This window comes from Pezoporus flaviventris, unplaced genomic scaffold, assembly GCF_033815535.1.
Source record: "Pezoporus flaviventris isolate CSIRO_AGI_PZ_B2104156 unplaced genomic scaffold, CSIRO_AGI_Pfla_v1 ptg000015l, whole genome shotgun sequence".
Lineage (NCBI taxonomy): Eukaryota > Metazoa > Chordata > Aves > Psittaciformes > Psittacidae > Pezoporus > Pezoporus flaviventris.
This window is the reverse complement of record NW_026892563.1, coordinates 13,453,172-13,469,338: the sequence shown is the minus strand read 5'-3', so window position 1 is coordinate 13,469,338 and position 16,167 is coordinate 13,453,172. Positions and strand designations below refer to the sequence as shown.

Here is a 16,167-nt window from a genome sequence, read left to right as displayed (position 1 = left end):
TAAAGGATCAAATAAAGTTAATGGAATGCTTTGGTTGGCTCTTTTGAGGGGTTTCTTTTAACTTCAATTGGTAGGAGGCTTGAGAAATGAGAAAGAATAATCTAGGGATAAATGCAAAATACAAGCAGATCAACCTGACATGAAAGTTCTTAAAATCCACATGACCAACTACATGGGAAATGTGTGTTGAGTTAAAGTATCATGATTGACACCTGTGTGACACCGCAGAGCTCTATGTTTTATTGTGGCCCCCATGGCTGTAAGGAAAAAAACTGCTTTCACACTGCAATGCAGCAACCTAGATGTTCTGCAAAGGCTGTAAGGCTGGTGTGCACCGCCCACCATCTTGGTCCTCTGCTCAGAGGGGATAGAATCATGTTTGGGTTGGAAGGGACCTTCAAAGGTCATCTAGTCCAACCTCCTGCAATGAGCAGGGACATCTTCAACTAGATCAGCATCAGCTTGGCTCTTCCACGTGCAGAGGAAGGACAGGCAGATAACTGTCAGGGGGTGCTGGTGTTAAAAAACAGGCAAGTGTTAGATCACCTGTAACTGCTGGCAATGGCTCCCTTCCTCCAGGACCTGGGAGCCAAGCAGGTTGTATCTGCCGAGCCCGCACCTCACTGCTGTTGTCCCACCTGAAGAGCAGCAGGGAAGATGGTCAAGCCATCAAAATGGATGCTCTTACCCAAGCTTTTATGAGGCCTAGAGCTGGGCTGAAATAAACCTTGGGCTTGGTGTGTGCCTACACTAGTAAATAAGCATAGGTATGCCAGTGTCCATGTTCAGTGTGGCCCCTGGCTGGGCTCTGCCACCCTCAGACACCTATGCCTGTCACAGACAGCAAGCTGCTTGCTGAAAGTGACTTGGTTTAAATAGAAATTATGGGGTATTCACATGCCTGAATAGAGAAGCTCCTCACTTGAATTCAAATAGACTGAGATGCTGCAACAAGTTGCACAAGGGCAGAAAATCCTAAAGAGGATCACACTTTTAAAGCATTTGAGCAACACCATATTAGAAAGAGAGAGTCTGGGGAGCAGGGTAATTCTCCAAGCAATGCCTACTGAGAGACCAGAGTATTTCCAGCATTTTTTGAGGCACTGTGGTTCTGTTTGCACAATGTTAAGAGTTGCATATTTAATTTCAGGACGAATTGTCCCTGCAAGTACAGCTTTTTGGATGAAAACAAGAGACCGACTCCCCGGCGGGATGTACCATCCTATCCAAAGGTACCACACAATGCTTTTCCTTCCCATAATCCTACCACAAGCTTGCTATCCTGACAACTGCTGGTTTACAATGCATGACTTCACTAGCCATCTACATCCTAGCTATTCTAAATCCAAAGCCTGATCCAAAATCCCTGGGAGCCAATGGAAAAAAGCTGTCATGTGCCTGTGGTGACTTAAAGTTGGATCCTCAGTAGTCTTTAATATTTGAAAGCTCATTAGTGTTTGAAATGTTAATGAACATTTTGCATTCATCAACGTTTAAAGCTCTTTGGTCTAGTTATATTTGTTTATTCTCCATGCTCAGAGCAAACAATCAAAAACAGCCTACAATGTTGTACTCTAATTGAAAATAGTGCTGCTGCCTGTTTTCTCCTAATGGATTATTTTTTAATTTAAAAAGTAATTTATGGAGATGCTTCACCTAGGGAAACAAAGAGAAAATGTGACATTGGATTCTCTCCAGAATGATTCATTGTCCCTGTGAAAATGAGATAATGTATTTACTACAGAAAACAGCAATGCTTGAAGAAAAATGTCTACTGGGCAAGTACAAGCAGAAATCCACAGTGATGAATGAGGCTGAAACCATGAAGCACACAGCATCTTTGGTCCTAGCACCATCAGTCTTTGCCCATGGGAATTATGCAAAGCTTTCAGGCTATGTCTGCTCAGCACCCACCTCACACCTTGACAATACACCAGCTCACATGTGCAAATCAGAGCTTCTGCGTGGTCATTTACTTGCACACATCAAAGCTGGCTCAGCCACTCTGAAGTTCACATGGTCCTGTGTGATGCAGGTGTATGATATGGACATGCATCCTTGCATATTTGCCTTCAGAGACTTACAGACCAATGAATTTTAAGTTCTCCTGTTTATTCAGCAACACACATTTGTTATCAAATAACAAATCCGTGCTGCCAATTCACAATTTTCTTGGAGAACATCATATTCAATGTACATTACATGTGTGAATGCAAAATCAATTGCTTTCTCAAGAAGGAAATTAATCTTTGGTGTTATTCTATCTTGGATTAAGTATCAGCAGTTTGATGGCTCAGAAAATTTCATTTACCTGCTCAGTACAGTAAGCCCAGACTAATTAGAGACAGCCACGGTAAATGGGCCAAGTGAAGCTACAAGATTTTTGTGGCCCAGAAAGACTCTGATGAATGGAGTCTAGAAAAGATGAATAGGTAGAGTCATGTTCTTTTAACTCCCCACATTCCTTTTTTCCATTTTGTACACAAATCATAACTGGATGATGAGCTTGGGTTTGTTCTAAGCCTCCGAGCATAATGATAAAAAATCACTGGAATCTTGCAGGCTGACAACCAATTTGAAAATGTGGGCGTTCTTGGAAAAAATACTCAAAATGAGAGTATAAATCATCTGCAAGTAAATATATCATACCCACCAGCTAATTTAACACTGTGAATTGTAGACACTTCACACCATCCAGACATAACTGGCTGCATCGAATGTCGCTGATGCTCTGCAGGCAACAAAGCCGGTGCAGCCAGGGACAGGTCTGAGCCTTGTGCCCTTTATATCCCTGTGCTGGTTTTACCCATAACCCCATCCATAACACTTCCACTCTCCCTCCATTTCTCCTGCTCCACAAGGATCTCCACCTATCAGCAAGCTGCTTGGGGACTTCCTGCCTGCTAGGCATGGGTACCCTGGCCTGACCACAAGCAGCTAGTGGGGAGGGTGAGGAGGGCTGGGCAGGCAGAGCGAGAGATCAGTTGCTTTCTCCTTGGGAAATATAGCTAAACCCCTCATGAATAGAACCTTGGGAGTGCCAAGGACGCGCCAATAGCAGGTCCCATGCCAGGGTGGGGGACCCTTATGCCAACTGTATTTTTGTCTGCAGTACATGCTGTCCCAGGAGACCATTGAAGCACTTCGGAAGCCAACCTTTGATGTATGGCTGTGGGAGCCCAATGAGGTAAGGATGATGTGTTAGCTGGGCTAGCATTCTTTCTGAGAGCCAACAAAGACAGAAGAGCCCTTTGAGATGGTCTGTGGGATTTTTCCCCTTTTCTTCCCCAGTACTTTTTCCTAACAGATGCCCGATAGGCTATGCTGATTATTATACACTGACTCCTCTCTGTATTTTCTTTAATCTTTTCCTAGTAATTTCCCACAACAACTGGTGCACTGTCATTACTGCCACATGAGTTGTCTCGTGCCATTTTATGTGAACAAATCAATCCCTAGCAAAGTGTATGCTCACGCACATCATCAACAACTCTGCTCAAATCAATAAAGCAGCATCCTGCTGTATGAAGCCAAACAGAGGTTCATGCATTGATTCACACCCTTTTAGGTGAGGGGTTTTCCTGCTGTGTATTCTGAAGAGGTTGCAGAGCTGCATGCACAGCCTATTTGTATTTTCTTGTTGCTTAATTGTCTTATTTTTGTTCTTGCTATTAGTATTATTCATTGCTTGTCACTTGTATTGCAGAAGGTTCTGAAAGGACCGTGTGTAAACCTCTGTGGAAACATGAATGAGAAGGATGTTTCTGTAATGGACTACTTATAATTTAATATAAAACTAGATTCAGCAAATATAAGCAAATCTCACTTAGGAAAAATATAAAGGAGGGCAGGACTAAAGTGGGGGTTTAGTGTTGTGTTTTTTCCCAAGGGAAGGATTGAGTAGCTCTAGCAGCACCCCAGCAGCAATCACTTTAATTACCTTCTCAATCAGATGTTGTGCATATAAGGATCATTCTGGCTCAGCACCTGTAGGTCAACACGACAATTAAAAATACCCATACCGTACACAGGAACAAGATATTCCCTTCAGGATGTTTCATCTGGCTTTAACAGAAGGCCTCTCTGGTGGCTTTAGGTCCATCTCCCATTTGCAGAGACAGGCAGTACTTCCCTTGTGCAGTCCATGCCAAGCTAAGGCTGGTCCTCTGCAGTTACTGCTCCCTCTCCAGTCTCTTTTCTCTGTACCACGGCCATACAACTGCTCAGGCAAAATGGCTTGGCCCCAGCTTTTTAATGCCTGTCAGGTCTTTACAGCAAGAGAGAATTACGACCTGCCAGGTGGACTGTAACACTGTGGGCTCATTGTTTCTCTGACTATTAAGAAAGAATAGTGAGAGACAAAAAACATTATCCATGGATTCTTGTGTGCTGAGGCATATTACTTTACCACAGTAACTCATTTGGAATCTTAGGAAACACTATATGGTGGCATGAACAGGACTAACACGAGAATGCAGAGATTAGACATGCCCTGAAAGGAGAGATGCTCAGAAATAAGGTACCACACAACCTCTAGTGAGTTGAGCATCACATGGGTTTATTTTATCCTTTTAGCTCTGATTTATGTTTACAGAGAATATTTCAATTCTGCCAATGCTTGTTTGGCAATGAACATTTGCTCACATGTTCAGTGGAGGGCAGGCAGGTTATAAACCTTAGCCTTCTGTAAGCAAATTAATAATGTACTCTGCAGCATCTCAGTAAACAGAACTATGCAGCAAGCTTGTGTTCACTTTATCAAATGCCCACTCATTTAAGCCTTAGAAGAGTCCAATGTTCAAGCTTTGCTGTTGACCAAGAAAGCTAAAAATGAAAACTGAGATTCTCACGTGCTCAGGGGCAGGAGCTTTGGGACTACAGTCACCCGGCCACTCACCTATAGCTCTCTTGGCAAAACAGCTGAGGGGAGATAGGTTTTTCTGAGAGTAATTCAGCCCTTCTGGATCCAGTCTGTTGTCTCAGGAAGTCTTTTCTGAAACTATTGCCAAGCATATATTCTACCTCAGGGACTAGGAACAGGACATGATGGTCTACAGCAAAATGCTACCCATGCAATGTGAGCACCATTCAGCTCATGACATTGTCCATGAAGTCTTGCAGGAAAGTCTCTTTCTTCCTGTTCAGATGACTCAAAACCAGCCTCTTTTTTACTGCATGAACTATGTATATTCCCTGGATAAACATAAAATTTCATTAGATGAAATCATTTTTCTGGAGAGTTTTGAAGAGCCTGAATAATAGAAACCCAGCTAGAAATGTCTCCAAGGCCATATTTGTGACATTATACTCATCATGTTAAAACTCATCAGTCTACAGTCTAAGAACTGCATCAAATAATTTAATGGCTACATTTCATTCCCTGCAGATTTTGCCTTCAGAAATAGGAATGCAGATACATAAACTCCTGGACTCCTGTTCATTTCAGTCTGGTGGCAGCTGTTAAGTGCCCATACACATCAGACGAACAATACCTTTCTTTCCCACTATTTTCAAATCCATAGATTAACTGGGATTGGTGGCAATATATTATCTGCCTTCCTACTGCAGAGCAGATGTTGTCTCAAAAGAGCAGCCTGCCTTTGCAGTTCAGCTGTTGGGATTCATAGTTACAGTTTACAGGAGTGGATGGTCACAAACCTGCTGCAACTTTGTAGGGTTAGATTGATAGACCTTTTGTTAAACAAGAAATACGAGTTAAGATAATGGTGTTAGAAACTCACAAGAAGTCATAAAGAAAGAAGATATTGACACGTATCTAGAATAAAAGGGGTTTTCAAGAATCTTACTTTCTGCTGCCATTTTCCATACAGCTAGAGCCTGGTCCATTTCTACACAGCCAGGGCCTTTGGAGTCAGTGGGAAAACTCCCATGTTTTCAACAAGCATTAGACCATATCCCAGCTGAATTAGAAAAATGGCAATACTTTTTTGTGAGAAAGCATTGCTATGAAATGAATGAATCACAATTACTAAGGAGAGCTGGTGTGACTCAAAGACCCCCACAAAGCCTATGAAGTCAACAGCAATCTGTCTACTTCAAAAAGCTTTAGGAACCTCTCTATCTTCCCTCTTGCACTGTCTTTAATCACACAATCTTTGAACATCTTCCTTTCATCTTAACAAGGGGGCTTTGCAATTATTCGATGCTTGCAAGGGGAAAATTCACTTTGCAATGTATCAGAAAGCAAAGTGATATTTACCAAGCCAATAACCTATCTGTTCCTGGCTACAGATGCTGAGTTGCTTGGAACACATGTACCATGATCTTGGATTGGTAAAAGACTTCAATATCAATCCTATTACGTTAAAGAGGTGGTTGGTAAGTATTTAAAATTACTCATATTTGAAAATTTTTAAAACAAAAAAATTGATTAAGGGCATGGAATTAACTGGACTCACCTGAGGAATACCACTGAAAGCAGTCAATCTACACAAATTCTTAAAACTTAAGTACTTCAGCAAATGTTTGCAGTCTAATGGTCCCAGATGATATTTTTTTAATTGTTTTCCATTTGCTGAGATTTCTATTATTGAGAGCAGTTGATTTCTGGTGAATGCTCTTGGTACCTACTGTAAATGGAGACATGACAAGCATTTTCAGATATGGCCAAAAAAGCCAGTATGTGCAATAATTATTAGATGTACTACATGGTGAGTAAAGGAGCAAGTCAGGAGGGAAAAGGAATTTCTGGGAAGCCAAATAACTTTCTTTGCTTTAGTCTTTAATGTTGAGAATGTTGCAGAGACGCAAGACATGATAATGTTAAGATCATACAAAACTAAGATGTCTGAAGAAGAAACACTGACCTAAAAACCATTAAGTTTTCAGGTCCAAGGCAGGGCATGAGAAAGCATTTACTGAAAAGCTGAAGAATATATTGGCTTTCTTAGAAAAACCTGCCACATTCCTAGAGAACTGTAGAACAGTAATTATTTTACCCATTGTTTAAAAAGGATCTAGGTACAGCCTGAAGAATTATAGTTAGTAAAAATTACATCTTTACTTGCCAAATTGATTATTACAGTAATCAAAAACTTCATGATGTGAAATTCATTATACAGCTGTTTCATACAATTCCTGTGGCAAAGACTCATATCTCATTAATCTCTTCTAATTACCTGAAGAATACACATAGAATAGTAGAAAGCATTTTACATGGTGGCTATAGACTTCCAGAAGGGCCTGAACAAATTCCACAAATTCAGAAACTATTTAGCAAACACAAAGCAAACTCCAAATTCATCATACCATGAAGTACAGCAAAAGCAGAAAGCACCTGGGCACGAGCTTACACAGGACAGTGACTGTCAGTGCTTGGTGTGCTGCTGTACAATGAAGCTAAGAAGGTATAAGGCTGATCAGAGAATGGAAGGAGCGATAAAATGGACATGTGCTACCATGTCACTATAGAGGCATACGGCTTACCTGAAATTTATTTCTAGGCCTTTTTAGAAACTTAATATGACCACATTAAAGGAGATACAAAAAGTGATCAAGACCTAGGAATTCTCTCTCGAAGAAGGCAGATGAAAATAATAGATAGTAGTAGCCTGGGGAACATAAAGAAGGACTACAGAGCCCTGGGAGAGGTGGTTAGGGGCTCTGGAGCTCAGATAGTCTTTTCATCAATTCTCCAGGATAAAGAGGAGGACCTAAAAAAAGCTAGGAGGATTAGCCAGGTTAATAACTGGTTAAAAGGGTGGTGTCATAGTCAGGGGTTTCGGTGTCTTGAACACGGGACCCAAGCTTGTAGGCCAGGTCTACTGGAGGCTGGGGGAGCTGGTCGAGCAGTTTTGTTAGGAGGCTTGCCAGGCTGGTCAAGGAGGCTTTAAACTAGATGTGCTGGGGAAGGGGGGCATCATTCCATCCCAACACACCCAGTCAGTTGCCAGAACCTATAATAAATGCCTAGAGCAATGTAGAGATATTCCAGCCGCTCCAGCCAATGAACCGGCTTCAGTTGGAGCTCAGCTCAGATGCCTCTATACAAATGCCCGTAGCATGGGGAACAAACAAGAGGAATTAGAGATATGTGCACATCTAGAGGGGTATGATATAATAGGTATCACAGACACATGGTGGGATGGCTCCTATGACTGGAGTGTTGGAATGGAAGGTTACAGGCTCTTTAGAAAAGACAGGCCTGGCAGGCGGGGAGGGGGAGTTGCCCATTATGTTAGGGATAGGCTGGAGAGCATGGAACTCTGCCTGGGGACAGGTGAGCAGTCCACAGAGAGTTTGTGGGTCAGGGTTAAAGGGAATATAGCTATGGGAGACATTACTGTGGGAATCTGTTACAGACCGGCTGATCAAGGAGAGCCTGCGGATGAAGCACTCCATAGACAGATAGGAAAAGCCTCACACTCACAGGTCCTTGTTCTCATGGGTGACTTCAACCACCCTGACATCTGTTGGAAGGACGGTACGGCCCGGCACAAGCAATCCAGGAGGTTCCTCGGTTGTGTGGAAGACAACTTCCTTCTGCAAGTAATAGAGGAGCCGACAAGGAGAGGTGCCATGCTTGACCTCGTGCCCACCAGCAGGGAAGGGCTTGTTGGAAGTGTGATGTTCTAGGGAGGCCTTGGGTGCAGCGATCACGAGAAGCTCGAATTTGAGATCCTCAGGACAGTGAGAAGAGCGTGCAGCAAGCTCACTGCCCTGGACTTCAAAAGAGCAGACTTTGGCCTCTTCAGGAACCTGCTTCGGAAGGTTCCATAGGATATAGCCCTGGAGGGCAGAGGGGCCCAAGACTGCTGGTTGATATTCAAGGATCACCTGCTGCAAGCTCAGGAGTGTTGCATCCCAACCCGAAGGAAGTGCAGCAGGAGGGCCAGGAGAACTCCTTGGATGGATAAGGAGCTCCTGAGGAAAATTCAAATGAAAAAAGAGGTTTATAATAAGTGGAAGCAAGGACAGGCGGCCTGGGAAGAGTACAGGGAAGTTGTCTGGGAAGCAAGGGATCAGGTTGGGAAAGCTAAGGCTCAGTTAGAATTAAACTTAGCTAGGGATGTTAAGGATAACAGGAAGGGATTCTACAGGTACATAGCAAATAAAAAACAGACCAGGGACAACGTAGGCCCCCTCAGGAAGCTCTCAGGAGAACTGGCTACACAGGATTTGGAGAAGGCTGAGGTTCTGAATGACTTCTTTGCCTCAGTCTTCACTGACAAAGGCTCTGACCAAATCACCCAAGTCTTGGAAGGCAGATGCAGGGACTGTGAGAATGAAGACCTTGGACCACTGTAGGAGAGGATCTGTTTCGAGACCATCTTAAAAATCTGAATGTGCACAAGTCCATGGGTGCTGATGAGATCCATCCGCGGGTCCTGAAGGAGCTGGCAAATGGAGTTCTGAAGCCGCTGGCCATCATATTTGAGAAATCATGGCAGTCAGGTGAAGTTCCCAACAACTGGAAAAAGGGAAATATAACCCTTCCCTCAAGAAGGGGAAAATGGATGACCCGGGGAATTACAGCCCAGTCAGTCTCACCTCTGTGCCTGGCAAAATCTTGGAGCAGATTCTCCTGGAAGGCATGCTAAGGCACATGAAAAACAACAAGTTGCTTGGTGACAGCCAGCATGGCTTCACTAAGGGGAAATCCTGCCTGACCAATCTGGTGGCCTTCTATGATGGGGCTACAGAACTGATGGACAGGGGTAGAGCAGTTGATGTCATCTATCTGGACTTGTGCAAAGCATTCGACACTGTCCCGCACTACATCCTTGTCTCTAAATTGGAGAGACATCAATTTGATGGATGGACCACTTAGTGGATAAAGAACTGGCTGGATGGCCGCACACAAAGAGTTGTGGTCAATGGCTCAATGTCTGGCTGGAGACCAGTAACGAGTGGCATCCCTCAGGGATCGGTGTTGGGACCGGTCTTGTTGAACATCTTCGTCGCTGACATAGACAGTGGGATTGAGTGTGCCCTCAGCAAGTTTGCCGATGACACCAAGCTGTGTGGTTTGGTTGATACCCTGGAGGGATGGAATGCCATCCAGAGGGACCTTGACACGCTTGTGAGGTGGGCTGATGCCAACCTCATGAAGTTTAACCATGCCAAGTGCAAGGTCCTACACCTGGGTCGGAGCAATCCCAGGCACAGCTACAGGTTGGGCAGAGAAGAGATTCAGAGCAGCTCTGTGGAGAAGGACTTGGGGGTGTTGGTCAATGAGAAAATGAACATGAGCCGGCTTCAGTGTGCACTCGCAGCCCAGAAAGCCAACTGTATCCTGGGCTGCATCAAAAGGAGCATGACCAGCAGGTCGAAGAAGGTGATCCTGCCCCTCTACTCTGCTCTTGTGAGACCTCACCTGGAGTATTGTGTGCAGTTCTGGTGTCCTCAACATAAAAAGGACATGGAACTGTTGGAACAAGTCCAGAGAAGGGCCACGAGGATGATCAAAGGGACTGGAGCACCTCCTGTATGAAGACAGGCTGAGGAAGTTGGAGCTGTTCAGCCTGGAGGAGAGAAGGCTGCATGGAGACCTCCTAGCAGCCTTCCAGTATCTGAAGGGGGCCTATAGGGATGCTGGGGAGGGACTCTTCATTAGGGACTGTAGTGATAGGACAAGGGGTAATGGGTTAAAACTTAAACAGGGGAAGTTTAGATATAAGGAAGAAATTCTTTCCTGTTATGGTGGTGAGGCACTGGAATAGGTTGCCCAGGGAGGTTGTGAATGCTCCATCCCTGGCAGTGTTCAAGGCCAGGTTGGACGAGGCCTTTGGTGATATGATTTAGCGTAAGGTGTCCCTGCCCATGGCAAGGGGGTTGGAACTAAATGATCTAAAGGTCCTTTCCAACCCTAACTATTCTATGATTCTATGATTCTATGATTCTATGAAAAGATCAGTATTGTTGACCTTAGAAAGCAGCTGAACAGAAGGGGTGGGATGAAACCCAATGCAAACAAGGCTAGCACAGAGTAGATTAAACAGAAAATTTCCTCCTCCTGTTTCACAGCCTGAAAACATGAGGAACAAGGTGATATGTCAACACACATCAACATGCCACCTACATGCACTGCTGCAGGCAGCTTCCTGTTAGCTTGCATCTCCAAGTAATTGGTTACTACTAACATTTAAGACAGCCTTGTTCTGAACAAGGGGGCTTTATTATGTATTTTCTATGAAGGTAAGACAGGGTGAGATTTCTTTTCTTAAATGCTGACTTCACAGGAAAAGAAAAAAAGGTGATTAAAAAAAGCCTCAAGGACTCTACTTCAAACTATGATACTTCCCCAGGCACAGTATGGCCACCAGTTTGAACTTAAGCGAGCGAGAAAAAGCCACCTCATGCATATGCTTGCTTTCTTGCTCCCACATCCACTGGCTACAGAAATCTTCCAGAAAGGAGAGGGACAGATGACTAATACAACACAGTCACTCCAGTCCTTCAGTGCTCTGAGTCAGGAGTCCCCTGGGATGCTCTGGGCTCCACTGCTAGTTGTGTCCATTACATCCATGCAGTGTTGTACAGTGCCTGGCCATAACTACGGTCTCTACGCAGAGGCTGTGACATACTGACCACCACCCGTGAGCCTGGCTGTCAACCATACTGTGCCATTAGTTTTTATTTTAAAATAATATAATGTATTCCTAAAGTCCTTGCTGCAGAATAATCTGAACAGCTTTGAAATGAAGCCCCCAGATACTGAATAAGTATTGAAAACCCACAGTTCTCTTGACTTGATCCCAACTTTAGGGCTTCCTAGAAGTCAGGTCCTGGGTTGAAGGGTTTGATCCTGATGGGGCTTGAAGACTCTTTAAAGTAAATTCACTATTCAGCTGGAGAAGGGGACACAAATTCCGCCCACATCATTAGTTCAGGCTCAGTAATTGAAGCGTGTGCATAAGGGCTCTCCAAGGGCTCTGGCATGTGCATAAGGATCCAGGCTATGGATGATTCAGCAGAAGGGGTCCAGCAGTGCTGCTGATGCTTGGGTGTTTTGTGCAGTGCAGGACAGGACACCAAAGGCTCTCCATTACATTGCAAGAATGACTGTGGCATGTGGCAACCCAGCTGTGCCAGCTTCACTCAGATAGCCCAGTTGACAGTAGTGAGGACACATGGGAAGACAAGCTTGAGCTTGCATTTTAATAACGGCATGTAGCCAGGATCTGTAGAAAGTTAAAATCCGTCCCATGTGCCTATATGGCTTAATCTCTCCCATGCTGCTTTAGCGTAGGAAATCCACACAGGTAAGCCAGAGAATGTGCATTCATAACTTCGCTTTGCCAAGCAACACATCCCAAAGTACTACCTCTGAGCATTTGCAAATGAAATAACAACTACATTTCAGCCTGGAAGATTTCAAAGCTACAATTTGCATTCAGCAAGAGAGGGGAACAGGGATATACTTTGAGCTCTTTACACACCCAAAGACAACATTTAACCACTGCACAGTTTGAAATACAAATTCAGGAAGAGCACAGAGTCCTGTCTCAACACTGATAGGACTGTCTCACTTGACTGTGCTGGGATGTTTACCCATTGCTAGCTGGTATGAGAGAAGCTGCTATGAGCTTTACCTGCTGACAAATTCTTGAAAGGCAGAAAGTGTCAGAAGGCCTTTGTGCTGTCAGTCTGTCCTAGCAGAAAATAATACTGGGCTCCATAGGACACCTATAGGGATATAAAGTGCTTCCAGGGAGGTTGGGAAGCATCTATAATCATATGCTTATAAAGAAAGAGCTCTTCTCTCTCTGACTGTTTCATTCCCTCTCTCTGCAGCTGTGTATTCATGACAATTACAGAAACAACCCCTTCCATAATTTCCGGCACTGCTTCTGTGTGACCCAGATGATGTACAGCATGATCTCACTCTGCAGCCTCCAGGTATGCCCTCCACCTCAATAGTATCACCCCATTTCTGTCATGGGGCACGTGTTCATCCACTCAACGCTATGACACCTGTGCCATTTTTATTGCAAAATAGGCCACCAGCTTGCTACTGAGTGGTGAACTTTGCAATAGCTGCACTGGTTAGACGCTGGGGCAAGGAGGAAGTGTTTCATTTCCACCTCTGTCTGCCCACTCAGCCATCCCATCCCAGACCTCAAGCACCTGTACTGTTTTCTGAGGCTGCTGGGATGCTACCTTCACCTCCTGGCTATCCCAAATCTGTACACTGAAGCACTTCTGACACTCTGATAGCATGAAACGTCAATGAATCAGATCCTAAAGCCTGATGAATTATGGTCTGGGGATATGGTCTTCATCATCATATTCCCAGAAGAGGTTTTCCCCAATGTGTGCTTGCACCTGGGTGAGCTACTTCAAATAATGCCTTGCATGTACAGTATGCAAGATTCTCATTCAACCTGTACATTGCTCAAAACTACAGGCATAATTTATTTTCATTGGCTGAATAACTCATGTCTATATATTCATTTTGTTTCTGTACAAGCCAGATTTTGTTCAGTAAAAAAACCCTGTCTTCTCCATAGTTAAACGTCTCAGTTACTGGCATAAGTATTTTCTTGCTAGTAGGAGTGTGAAGAAAAACTTTCTTTAATGGAAGTTTGCCCTATTCGGAAACTGGGAATGCAACACTTAATTTTTCTCACTCTTTTTATAACTTTAGTTAACGCAGAACGGAATGCCAACTAGCTATCTTCCAGCCCTCCCCTAGCTAATCAGGATGCTCTCATGACTTGTAAGAGACTATACTAATATTTCAGTGCTTTTATATGATCCCTGCAGTAATAACAAGTTTCAAGCAAATTGCCTCCTCTGAGCTGCTGTTATTTAGTGCAACAAAGGCAAATCTGAGTCATTTTTACTGGAAGGGAAGGCAGAATTCTTTCTTGACTGAAGCAAATTGATCTGTGGAAAAACACTTCATTTTGCTCAGATTTTCATTTCTCTGTAAAGTAAATGTGGGCAGGTTTTTCACTTATATTCATTTATGGGGATAGGGGAAGTAGAAAGCATAATACTACTGTATGTTCTGTATTTTATAGGAGAAATTTTCCCAAATTGACATCTTGATTCTCATGACTGCAGCAGTGTGCCATGACCTGGACCATCCAGGCTACAACAATACGTAAGTCTGTCCCTTAAAATTCATTGGGAAGGTAATATCAGCTGCAGTTTTGGTAGATCAAGTTCTCCTTCTCATGGCTTGAGCTGGCAGTGACCTTCCCCAAAGCCCACAAAATCCAAGGCAGAGCTTCACACACAAAACTCAGGTCTGGGTTGGGGCTGCCAATTGTCCTTGGCTCTGTAAGGAAAATGCTTTTCCATGTTTCTATTCCAACACTTTCCCTCACTGCTGAGAAAATAAGGTAAAATGTTGTATGATGAGAGAGAAGGAGTAACTTATTATAGCTCTATTGACTGAAATGGAATAATTACATGAAAATGCAAACCATGATTTAACTTCCACAGTATTTCATAATTATAAATAATGAAGTGCATGTTATTCTATTTATTATCATGTGATGAAATGATAATTGTTGACCCATGGGCACTTTTGTGTGCATGTATGTGTGTGTGAACAAAAGAGAATCTAATTTATTTGTAGCCATTCGTTAAATAAGGGCAGAACCCAATTCTGACTGGGATCAGTAAGAATCTCTCTGTTAATATTAGTGGGGGGTTGAATGAACCCCAGACAGTTCTTTCTTTCTTTGTCTTATGTCATTTTAAGATACAGACACATGGTAAAATAAAAAAAAAAAAAAAAATAAAAAGTCTAAAAAAACCCAAACCAAACCAAAACCAACTTCTACAGGGGAATAGTGCCTGAGATGATATTAAAATAAAATCTATCTTCTCAAAACATCTGATTTGGTATTAACAATCAAAAAGCAAACTGCATCTAATTGAATAAGTATTGAAAAGAATGTAAATAAAAGTAAGCAGCATGGTTTAGAGCAGCTGGTGTGCATCTGCAGGAGTTCTCATTGTTTCTCTTCTCATCAGCTATCAGATAAACGCACGAACTGAGCTTGCGGTACGCTACAATGACATCTCCCCACTGGAGAACCACCACTGTGCTGTGGCTTTCCAGATCATTTCCCAGCCAGAATACAACATTTTCTCCAACGTTAACCAGGACCAATTCAAACAGATAAGACAGGTATGAATGCTGTTCCCCTCTGTCATACAAACTGTTCCTGAAGACAAAAGCACTCACAGACTTCCCTGTTGTAGAATGCAAGTGACTCATTCTCCCTAGAGGGTAGGACTGAAAAAGCCCCTCACACTGTAAGGATTCAAGAGGGATTCTTGGAAAATTTCCACAGCAGCACTCCCCGGAATGTCTTGCTGAGAAATAATGAGTACATCCTGACTATTAAAGCCTATGACATTTGGGGGATAGACATTTATATTATTGAAGGAGCCAATTAGGTCTGACTGGGAAAGGATTAAGTTCTCATGGCAGAAGTTTATGCTTTAAGAGAACATTGTATTAATATTAAAAGAGACTTCAAACTGAGAAAAGTTTTACAACAGTAGAGCACTTGTACTGTTGGAAGAGGCTCTGGTGGACTGGGAGTCATCGCAGTTATCTCTGAGAGAGTGAACAGAGAGTGAACAATGCTACAATTCCCATTAGAGCTGTAAGGGCCAAAATTCAGGCTTAGTTTTCACACAAATGAAAAAGCATTTGTGCTTTTCGTTACACACCAAATAAAAAAGCAGACCATTGTAAGGGTTCAGATACCTGTCTGGTTGGAGTTACTGATTCTGCCAGTGTACAGGAAGCAGGCGTGAGCCCAAAATGGACAGATCTGTATGGAAACCTTTAACTTTAAATTGATCATGTTTACCCATCACAAACTCAACCTAGCAGGAGGATACCAAGCTCCTAACACATTGTCTGCATCTGGGTATTTCAAAACTCCTAATCCAAGGAAGATGAGCACAGAGGACACCTATGTCTGCTGATCTTTGTCTCTTCCTAGGGCCCTTAAGAGTCAGCAGCAAAATCTGTAGTGCTTTCCAAGGAGCCAGTAGTGGATCTTGGCAAGCAGAACATCTTGTTGTACAGTTCGTTTTTCCACAATTAGTCAATCAGAAAAGAAAACCCTCAATGTCTCTGGAATATCACACAAATCCTCCAGGCCAATCCAACCAGTATCTTCATATACCATGAACTCTTTATAACCCTCTCCCAATTTGCTTGGCAGTTTC

The 16,167-nt window shown here is 43.3% G+C and overlaps 1 protein-coding gene across 5 annotated transcripts in view; it reads left to right on the top strand.

Annotated features, from left to right (window-relative positions):
• PDE9A (phosphodiesterase 9A) overlaps window positions 1–16,167 on the top strand; it is a 52,809-nt gene that overhangs the window by 31,300 nt on the left and 5,342 nt on the right. For all 5 annotated transcript variants that reach the window (XM_061453498.1, XM_061453497.1, XM_061453501.1 and 2 more), the window contains 6 exons: window positions 1,151–1,232; window positions 3,113–3,187; window positions 6,253–6,339; window positions 12,757–12,861; window positions 13,989–14,071; window positions 14,953–15,109. In XM_061453498.1, the coding sequence (XP_061309482.1) occupies window positions 1,151–1,232; window positions 3,113–3,187; window positions 6,253–6,339; window positions 12,757–12,861; window positions 13,989–14,071; window positions 14,953–15,109 (589 nt within the window). The remainder of the gene's footprint in view (window positions 1–1,150; window positions 1,233–3,112; window positions 3,188–6,252; window positions 6,340–12,756; window positions 12,862–13,988; window positions 14,072–14,952; window positions 15,110–16,167) is intronic.